At 50.0% G+C, this 10,294-nt stretch overlaps 2 protein-coding genes across 2 annotated transcripts; one reads left to right on the top strand and one right to left on the bottom strand.

Annotated features, from left to right (window-relative positions):
- Positions 1 to 2,120: 2,120 nt before the first annotated feature.
- Positions 2,121 to 8,911, bottom strand: DNAJC8 (DnaJ heat shock protein family (Hsp40) member C8). Its single transcript, XM_080357486.1, has 9 exons — positions 8,788 to 8,911; positions 7,558 to 7,659; positions 6,985 to 7,041; positions 6,040 to 6,106; positions 5,549 to 5,643; positions 4,670 to 4,741; positions 4,274 to 4,365; positions 4,030 to 4,105; positions 2,121 to 2,840 (listed from the first exon to the last, which is right to left on the bottom strand). The coding sequence occupies exons 1-9, from the start codon at positions 8,857 to 8,859 to the stop codon at positions 2,718 to 2,720; spliced, it is 756 nt and encodes a 251-aa protein (XP_080213612.1). The 5' UTR covers positions 8,860 to 8,911; the 3' UTR covers positions 2,121 to 2,717.
- Positions 8,912 to 9,067: 156 nt separating this feature from the next.
- Positions 9,068 to 9,858, top strand: ATP5IF1 (ATP synthase inhibitory factor subunit 1). The gene is made up of 3 exons (XM_080357487.1): positions 9,068 to 9,308; positions 9,382 to 9,494; positions 9,585 to 9,858. Exons 1-3 carry the CDS (start codon positions 9,219 to 9,221, stop codon positions 9,721 to 9,723), a joined length of 342 nt encoding a protein of 113 aa, XP_080213613.1. The 5' UTR covers positions 9,068 to 9,218; the 3' UTR covers positions 9,724 to 9,858.
- Positions 9,859 to 10,294: the final 436 nt, after the last annotated feature.

Genomic DNA, 10,294 nt, shown 5'->3' with positions numbered 1-10,294 from the left:
GGAAGGAGGCCCAGAGATCTCTCCCTCTTGAAATTAAACCACATGTTTTGCTGACCCACCCAGTGGAAAAAGTGACTCGAAGTGCAGGAGCCCACAGCAGCAGCGTCTTGGTGACTCGGCCGCAGGCTGCACTGGTCACACTCATAAACATTTCCAAGCAGTGGAACCAGCAGCATAACATAGGTCCTACAAGCACCTCAAGTTCTCACAGGACTCATCCCGAGCTACCTGAAAAAAACATGAAGATGTGACATGTCAGTAGCATCATCAGCCAGCAAAGACGTTACATGGCATGAAAGGCCCGTGTTTCAACATCCAAAGGACAGACTCTGGGACAAGAGGCACTGGGACAGGTCTCTGAGCTCGAACACTTTGTCAGGAAATAAGAGGCAGATAAGGGAGAGGGGCAGCACATCCTCTATGCTCAGAAACGCGCCGACATCTGAGCTACTGCCCAGCACCGCTCGCTCTTGCACCCAGGAAGCAGAAGAGGTTGCAGCAGCGAGACAGCACCGCAAATTTAACTGACATTTTCCCCAGAACAAACGCGGCTCATCGTTGCTTGAAGGAAGTCGTGTCCTACCAGTCAGCGGAGGATCAGGCTCTGCCAACAGAAGGTATTTCAGCACCTGAACAGAGCGATGCTGCTCAGCTGACCTTCGTTATTGGCCGGTCACACAGATCAGCACAGGGGAGGGGACGGGAGGGGAAAAGGACAGGGAAGGGAAAGGGGAAGGGGGAAGGGGAAGGGGGAAGGGGAAGGGGAAGGGGGAAGGGGAAGGGGGAAGGGGAAGGGGGAAGGGGGAAGGGGGAAGGGGAAGGGGGAAGGGGAAGGGGGAAGGGGAAGGGGGAAGGGGAAGGGGGAAGGGGAAGGGGGAAGGGGAAGGGGGAAGGGGAAGGGGGAAGGGGAAGGGGGAAGGGGAAGGGGGAAAGGGAAGGGGGAAGGGGAAGGGGGAAAGGGAAGGGGGAAAGGGAAGGGGGAAAGGGAAGGGGGAAAGGGAAGGGGGAAAGGGAAGGGGGAAAGGGAAGGGAAAGGGGGAAGGGGAAGGGGGAAGGGATAACACATGCAAATATAGCGATTTCACATCTACACATGGTACAGAACAACTCTCATCCCGTAGTACAAGTCCCTCTCCCGTGAGCCTCAAATACTGCCACACAGAAACAAAAAAGAAATATTTCCATTTTCACAAGAGAAAGAAATGTCACCATCAGTGTCGCAGAAGGAAATTCATCATTATTGACACGAGGGGTGGGGACGGAGGGAATGGGGACGTGGGACACAATGGGTGATAAATTTCAGGTATTTCTGCCCAGCTCTTTCCCCAAGAAAAACAGACCAGTCGATGTAAAAAAAAAAGATTAAAAACTGAAGAATGGATTTCTGCAGCCACACTAAAAACAAGAATAAAAGCAAAGCCCAACCGTTTAATCCAAACCTATTAGTTTCCTTACATAGGGTGACAGCCCTGAATATAGAAAAGGTCTCAGTAAATAATGAAAAGCTGAGAAATCCTGTGTGAGATCCAGCGGGCAGAGTCCAGCCGCGCAGCCTTCGCGAAGCAGAGCAGAGCTGGCTGGACAGCCGGCACCTTCACCGCCCGTCCCCAGGGTATTGCACCCAAATCCTCCCGATGCCGTGAGTTAGTTCCCTACAGCGTTTGCCTGTGAAAGCCACGGTCACCTTGTGGCAGATGCATCTGAACCCTGGGCGCTGCCGGCGGCTTCTCCTGCAGAATCTGTTTGGTAACACAAGGACTTTATCACGGCTCCTCCCTAGCCGGCAGAAATAGACGGCAATTAATTAAAATCTAAAGAGCTGAGACATCGGAAGGTGGAAGCGCCGCTTCAGGGCGGCAGAACCCATCTTTCCAAAGAGAGATCCCGACAATGCCTGAGACGCGAGGAGCAGCGCAAAGACTGGCAGAGATTGGTGGCATTGGAAGACGAGGACGCAGCAACAGCTCAGGTTTCAGACCCTCACCAGGGACGAGTTCACGCTCAACAGCAGCAGCATTTCAGCGCCCAGCGCTCCATTCACACCCCCGCAATTACTCCTGAATAATTCCAAGAAAAAAAAAGCCACAATGAATGGTAACTTGGGTAAAAATTTATTTTACATACAGACCATCGCAACTTAACCATGAATCAAGAGAAGTTATCTTTTTCCTTACAGGAAGTGACCAGCTGGTCTGAGATTAGCAGAAGGCTAAGCCTGAGAGCTGGGGGTTAATTTGGAAATCAGGGCTCGGGGAAGGTCCTTCCAAGCACCACTCAGAGCAGTGAGGACTTCTGGCTGCACTGCACCGTGCTGGAAGCACATTCCCAGGGAGTTCAGACCTTTCTGAAGCTGAACGCGCCAAGAAAGACGATGCCCAGCAAGGTACAGATCCACCTCTGATATTTTGTTCAGCTCTCAGGCTACAAATGGAAGTGGAAACAGCACAATCTCTGTGAGGTACAAAACACCGAGTTACGGGGCAGCAGACAGACAGGACAGCAATAACGGCCAAGTGCTCTACGTGTAGCGGGTTCCTGGCCGCGTTCATACTATGGCCCTAGTTCAAAGGGACAGAGTACAAAAAATACTTTGACCAATTAATTAATCGTACTGGAAACAAACAGTCTACGAAAAAGCAATTCTTACTCTAGGTGCCAATGAGTCCTTAAAAGCAGGGAGGGGACTGAGGAGCCGCACTTGGGCAGCGCCGCCCGGATCATTCGCGCTGCTCCATTTTTACTTTGGGAGGTCTCAGGAAGGTCCTGTTTTTCTTTTCTTTCTTCCCCTTTGTATTGGCCTGGAAATTCCTCCAGCTGTCCACACGGCCATCCCGACTTTCCTGGGAACAAGAGAGGAGATGGAGAGTTAAGAAGTGCAAGATGTCCAAAGGAAACAAGAAACCTCATCTTCAGGGGATGTTCTTCATCTGTCAGCCCAGAACGTGCGCTTGCTTTCGCCGTCTTGCATCCTTGAGACAAAGGGATCTGATCAACCTGCGCAGTATCTGAGGGAGGGTGGAACGAACACCTGAGTTGGGCTCTTCTTGCGGATGCCCAGGACCAGAGGCACAAACTGGAACACAGCAGGCTCGATCTAAACATCTGGAAACACATTTTTATTGAGGGTCCTGGGCTGTGCTTGAGCAGGGAGGTTGGACCAGATGGAGCCCAGAGGTCCCTTCCGACCTCAACCATTCCTATGAGGATTCAGAAATACCGCGGAACATACACAAGGGACAAAACCTACAGGTTTTAGGGTAAAGGGAGAGGATCAGAACAACGATGCAGTCAAAGACCAGAATCACCAGGAGCACGAAAGCCCAGAAGAGCAATGCAGACGTACAACATGAGCACCTTGAAAGGTTGAGATTATTGTATTGGGTTTGTTTGGGGCTTTTCTAAGAGTTTTCCAGAATATCCAGCTTTTATACAGCACACGAACACAAATTCTTCCCAGCTCAGCTCCAGAAACACCCTACTTGTCCTCCTTACACAGCTCACACGCTTCTCTCCTAGACACCCTCGTTCCTCAAGCCCCTTGAACACGGGCTGGGATCTGGCTTTGGATTAAATGACCAATCTAGCTCACCTTTTCACGAGGTCCTGCACACCATCACTGACTTCTCTCCTGCTCACCACTCCTCACACGTCACATTTCATCTCTGGTGTGTAATGAGGGATGAGTTACAGGCTACTAATGGTTGAACAGCTGCCAGATGAAGTTTGAGTGGTCACCAGTGACCTGGGCTAAGCAGCAATGCCAATTTCTGACTGGGGACAAGAACGAGCTGCTGACAGAACTGACAAATCTCAATCTTCCAGACCTGTTTGTGGGAAGCGATACCAAAGCCCTATTGGTGGCCCCTTCTCTCCACAAAAGGACAAAACCCAGGCTTGTGCAGCATCTTTTACTAAGTGTCTACTTAAATGATCTTATAGCACCTGCAGACTAGAAGTCTCTCTTCCCTCCAGGGTCATTCATTCCCTCCAGCGTGGCCAAAAATTGCTGGAAGTTAAGCTGGCGATTACCTCAAAGTTCTTCTGCCATTCTCGCTCTCGTTTGGCTTTCTCTTGTGCCTCAATTTCCTCTTCCCTCTGCCGCTTCCTGGAAGGGAAGCCACAAAGAAGTTATGAAGCCACAAGCATCTGCCTTATAAAGAAATGCAGTAATATCAAAACATCTCAGAAAACTCTTCTCGTTTCTTGGTAAATTAAAGTGCTTATCAGAAGAGATAAATACGCCTGAGCTGCACGAGCAGAACACCCCTCATACCTTTCGTGCATTTCTTTAGCTTCTCTTTCTTTCCTCTTAATTTCCAGTTCAGCAAAGAGCTTCATTGTCTGCTTGTATACAGCTTGTTTGAACTGTAAAACACAAAACCAATCTTAAAATGATGCCGATAAACACAGTTAGAGAAGTCTGGTTTATGTAAGAACATAAAAAGGATAAAAGGAACGTGAAGTTTAGATAATATTTACTCTCTACACTACAGCTAAACTGTTTTCTAAAATGTGTGGGTTTACAATGTCTTATCAGAATTTGTTCTTTTTAAGTGCAAGGATTCACAACACTCTTAAGTCTAATAAATACTTCTGTACTAGTTTTGACTCTTAATTCCTCAAGATACATTCTAGACTCCCCAGTTTCTCTGAACAGCACATGACTTACAACTTCAGGATCATCTTCTTCTACAGTGGGAGGTTTCCCGTCCTTCTTCAACTGCTTCTTTTTTTCTTTCACCTTAAGGTAAAGAAAAAAGTAAGAGCCTAGAGAGTTTTATAGGGTTTATATTCCTGCTCCACTGTGTGGAAAGAATTCTGGACGCCAGTAAGTTCTTGATTTGGATCAATGTTTTATTACAGGTGACGAAGTCCTAGTCCTAGGTCTAGATAGGCACATGTAAGATCATTATCACATGAATTGTAGTAATTAAAACACTATGTTAGATACTATTTATTCAACACAATCCTTTTTTTTTTTTAAAGATATATTTGTATCCAAACCAGCAGGAAGTTTATTTTGCCTTGTGATATTTAAAAGACGAACAAGCAGCAGAACATCAAGTGTTCCTTGCTTTAGATTATCTGAGTTCTCTAGTATTATCTGCTCTCTGGAGCGTGTTGTGTTTTAGTCCACCCACATCACTCAACTAACTTCTTAGCCAGCATAATCCAAGCTCCTTTTCTTATCTTATAGGTCATTTCCCCCCAAACTTCCCAGTCTCCTGCTGTCACCACTTATTTTCTTCCACCTACGCACATCTGAGCCTTCTCGTTCATTCACAGACTCAGAAAAAAAAATATTTAGGTCAGGCCGTGTGGCTTGACCTAATTATTTCCAGTACTGAATTTCACGGGATTATCTGGCGCTGAGCTCACCGGCAGTTGGGGACAAAGCGCGTTTGTTCGTGTCGTGAAGAGCCCCCAAGTCCAACTGCGCGGTGTCACTACGAGGTTTGCTCAGCTCACCTTTGACTGACCCAAACATGCAGCAGGTTGGACCAAAACCACGTTACAAACGACCTGGCCAGGCCTATGGAATACTTGCCGTGTGTTCCACGTATTCTTTTCCTGCCTGTATCACATCCAAGGCCCTCTTCTTTTGCTCCTGATCCAGCAGCAACTTGTATGCTTTATCTACGGCTAACAAAAAGCATCAACGTCAATAGCACCATTCACCAGGCATCACAAGATCGCTACGTGTTGAACACCCCTACAAATTTTGCTTCCTAGAATTTGAAGGGGGGTTGATCGATGCATACACCCAAAACCATCACATTCCTTCTTTTGTGTGGGCTTCGAATAAAATCTACCGCACAGATTAAACAGTTTTTCTTGAGCAATCTCAACTTGTTTGTCCCCGTTGCAAACAGGCAATGTGATCACTGCCACCTAGTGAAAAGCCACCCCACATCTGCTGCTCCCTCATCTCCAGCAGCTCTACAGCCTCCACCCCTAATGAAAACTGAAACCAGCTACAGGAAAATACCAGTCCCACCACTATCATCCACCAGCCCAGAAAAAGGGTGAGAGCGTTACCTTCAAATGCCTTCTGGGCTCTGTCTGCATCATCTTGATTTTTGTCTGGATGCACCAAAATTGACAACTGCAAGAGAAAAGGTCTTGCTATCAGATGAAGACTGTTTCACAGATTTTGGGGAGAGTAGGGAAAGAGTCTCAGCTAAAAGGAATCACAGGGGATGACGTTCCTTTGTATACAGACAAATCAGCTGACAACATGCAGAAGGATGCACTGGTAAAAGCTTATAAATCAAATACAATCCCAGGCTGTCTGAGAAACTCTGCAGCTTCAGATGTACAGAATAATATGAACACCCTTCAGCTGCGGTGCCTGGGGATGATAGGAATGCCTTGGCCACTCAAGTTTCGTAACCTTGGTCTTCAGAAGAAACACATCTCCAAAGATCATCCTCAACTGAAGCTTCCCTTTCACCCAACAACACCTCCCACGCAGTTCTCCAGTATCCATAAGGCTGTTCAAACACTAAACTGTTTAAAAGAGCAGGTAAGGTTTTTCTTAGGCTCCTTTACTGAAAGAAAACTCCAACAACCCCAGTTTACTGACTCACAGAGCTGAGAAGTCAGTAACAGACTGAAAGGTTCTCTTCTCACCTACAGAACTCACACACAGCCCATCGTCAACCCCTCCAGGGCTGGTGACTCCAGCACTGCCCTGGGCAGCCTGTTCCAATGCCCCACAGCCCTTTGGGGAAGAAATTGTTCCCAGATCCAACCTCAACCTCCCCTGGCGCAACTTGAGGCCGTTTCCTCTGCTCCTGGCGCTTGTTCCTGGGGAGCAGAGTCCGACCCCACCTCACTTGTTGATACAAAGATTGTTCTATGCATTTCTTCCCCAAATGGCTGCTCCTCTACCACCGTTTTTCTTGTTCCCAAGCACAGCTGCACAATCTTCACAGACTTTCCAGTTCCCTTCCAGAGGCTTCAAGTGCAAAAGCCAAATACCTGCCGGAATCTTTTCTTTATCTCTTCATCTGTGGCTTCAGGATCCACCTGCAGCACCTAAAAGAGACCAGGAGAGCAGAGGAAGTTCGACAATACTCCCCATGTTTCAGGTTCCTGGCAGCAAGCTCCAACATTTGGTTCCCTGGTGTACACACAAAAGAGCAAAAGCTTCCGCCATCACGGAGCTGCTTCAAGACATGAATATTCACCTAGTGAAACAGAAATATTATAAAATAAACATGGTTTGGGATATTCACATAGACAGCTGCCAGCCCTGAACAGCCACAACTGGTCTAAACCTTCAACCAGCTGTAGAAACTCTTTGACTGGCAGAAACAGAAGCATTTGGTGCCTTTGGGACACTGCTGGATCATTTGCAACTGAGGATTTGGGGCAGAAAACATACTACTGTGCAAGAAATTATTCATTTTATCATTTTGGAAGAAGATAGGACAGTTTTACTGTTTGGTTTCCATGAACATCTAAGGAATTTTCTTTTTTCTTTACGTTTGGTCTTTTTACTGAAATAAATCTGCAGTAAATCTGGAAGCTGCTATACTGAGTCAAACTAACCTCAAAAGGGTTCAAGTTGAAATAGGAAGATCCAGGTCGGGTCAGCCTGTCGATTTGGTTTTTGGATGTTAAGACAGAATCTCGTTTCTCAATTTGCTTTACCTGAAGAATAAAAGAGACCATCACGGTGCGTTTACCTGTTTTCCACCAGTCATTACCGCCCTGTACCACAATTCTTGCTCATCCCAAGCCTGCAGTTACTCAAGCACTAGCACAGCACATTTTTTTAGCCTTCTGTACAGCATGACAGTATTTTTAACATGACATTATAACTATAAAGCCCTCCAGAAAGCACTTCTGCTTGCTTCTCCTATATGAAGCTCAACAGCTGTGGTTTCCCCCCTCGCTATGCTCCCATACCAGCCCTGTCATTGCAACTCCTCAGAAACCCATCCCACTACTGCTTGTAACCCCCTGTTGGCAGGAAAGCCCATTAAACACTTTAAATTATACCAGTGCAAACACACAACTCCTTTCTGACCACAGGTTAGTTTGGTTCAATTTATGTTTTGTCCCTTACAGCAGGGGCATCAAATCACTGTCACTGGGAGCCACATCAGCCTCAAAGGGCCAAATGGAATTTTTGGACTGTATCAATGTAACTGCTTCTACATTTACACAGTCATAAAATTCCATTCGGCCTTTCAAAGGCAACGGCAAAATTGATGTGGCCCCTGGTGAAAAGGAGTTTGACACCCGTGCTTTACGGTATTAAGCCAAACCAAATCTTACATGTGTATTTAATGTTCACCTTTATGCTTTAAATAAGAATAAAGCACTGGCATCACCTTTTCTCAGGTAAACACACCCGAGCTTTTGCACAAAGTAACGGGAATCAGCACAGGCTGTGGGAAAGGGCTCCGCGCACCTTTCCCAACGCCCGCCTGTCCCCAACAAGGCCCAGCAACGGAGCGAGCCCGGGAACAGCCGCCCTCCCCCGGGCCGAGCACCTGCCGCTCGCCCACCCGGCCACTCACTCGCCCCCCGCCTGGGGCAGCGCCTCGGCCCCCCCTCCGGGATCGGGCCCCCCGGGGTCAGACTCGGGCCCGCCCGCCAGGATCGGGCCCGGCGGTTCCCCTCAGAGCTGCCCGCCCGGGCCAAGCGCCGCGCGGCCCCACAGGCCCCAGCGCCGGGAGGGGAGGCTACGGGCCGCCAGCCACGGGCGGGCAGGGCCCAGGGGACGGGGCAGGGCTCAGGGGGCGGAGCGGGGCGGCCCGGTAGCTCCGGTACCTCGCTGTAAAAGGTGAGAAACGCCTCCTCGGCGGCGCCCCCCGCCCCGGGATCCCCCGCCGCCGCCGCCATCGCCAGCACCCACGTGACGCCGCGCAAGTTCGCGTGAGCACGTCGCCGCGTGACGTAGCAACAAGCCCCGCCCCCCGGCGTCCCCTTCCCGCGCTGCCACCGCCCCCTCAGCTGGACCGCGGGGCGGACGGGACGGGGAGGATAGAACGGGGGGGATAGAACGGGGGGGATAGAACGGGGGGGATAGAACGGGGCGGCCCGGCCCCGCGCCCCGCCCAGGGAAGGGAAGCGCAGCCCGACGGCCGCGGGCTCGCACAGGCCCCCACTTCCGCCCGGAGTCCACTGGGGCCGGAGCGGGTTCTGCGCATGCGCGGGCGCTGCGGCAGCGGGCGGGCCCCGTCCCTCAAGGGCAGGCGGCGATGGCGGCCGTGGCGGTGCTGAGGGGCGGCCTGCGCGGGGTCCTCCTGGCGCAGCAGCAGCGCTGGAGCTCGGGCTCGGGCGCCGACCAGGTGGGCGAGGGGCTGCGCGGGGGGATCCGGGGCTGTTTGTCGCTGCCCCGCTCACCGCTGTGTCTCCCCGCAGCTCGGCGAGCTGGGCAAAGGCGCCGGGAAGGGCGGCGGAGGCGGCGGCGCCATCCGGGAGGCCGGAGGCGCCTTCGGGAAGAAGCAGGCGGCTGAGGAGGAGCGGTACTTCAGGTGAGGGGGTGCCCGGTGTCCCCCCGGCTCGGTCATCACCCCCGAGTTTGCGGGTGTCGCACCTTGTGCCTTACGTGATTTTTCCCGCAGGGAGAAGGAGAGGGAGCAGCTCTCGGCCCTACGGAAACACCACGAGGAGGAGATCGACCACCACAAGAAGGAGATCGAGCGGCTGCAGAAGGAGATCGAGCGCCACAAGTCGAAGATCAAGCAGCTCAAAGATGACTAAGCCGACACTGCTCTTGAATGTGCACGGTCAACGCTGATTGTGGTGTTAAACAGACTGTATGTTGGCCAATATAATCCAAATTCATCCCATTATACTGTGGCCTGCAACACTGTCGAATAAACTACTCAGCCTGTCTTTTCTGCTTAGTAACTTTAATGGAGAAAGATAGCTATTGTCTGGTTTAAACATTGTTATGCCAAAATAAGGCGATACTATTGAGTCCTGTACAGAACTTCACTGCTTTTTTTAGATTTATTTGAAAGAAATGACTATTTTTACTTAGTTAAAGCTGCAGGAAGGGTTGGGGAACAGTGGTGCCTGTGTGGAGGCCCCTTGACACAGAAATAACTTTGTGGGGTTGTGGGGAGATGTGTCTCTGCTGACCTAGGAGAGCCTCCCTAAAAATGAAGTTCTTTTGCTGCACTTAGTGTTCAGTGCCACAAAGACAAAAATACTATTCTAAGTTGTGGTGATTTCAGTTGTGGTAAAACTTCCTGGAATATAACAGCTGAAGTCCTGACTTGTACATGAATGAAACTCAATGAATAGCAATATGCCATTGACCTGTTTA

This window comes from Nesoenas mayeri (assembly GCF_963082525.1).
Source record: "Nesoenas mayeri genome assembly, chromosome: 21".
NCBI classification, from domain to species: Eukaryota; Metazoa; Chordata; class Aves; order Columbiformes; family Columbidae; genus Nesoenas; species Nesoenas mayeri.
The sequence above is the reverse complement of the archived record's forward strand: the minus strand, read 5'-3'. Positions and strand labels throughout refer to the sequence as shown.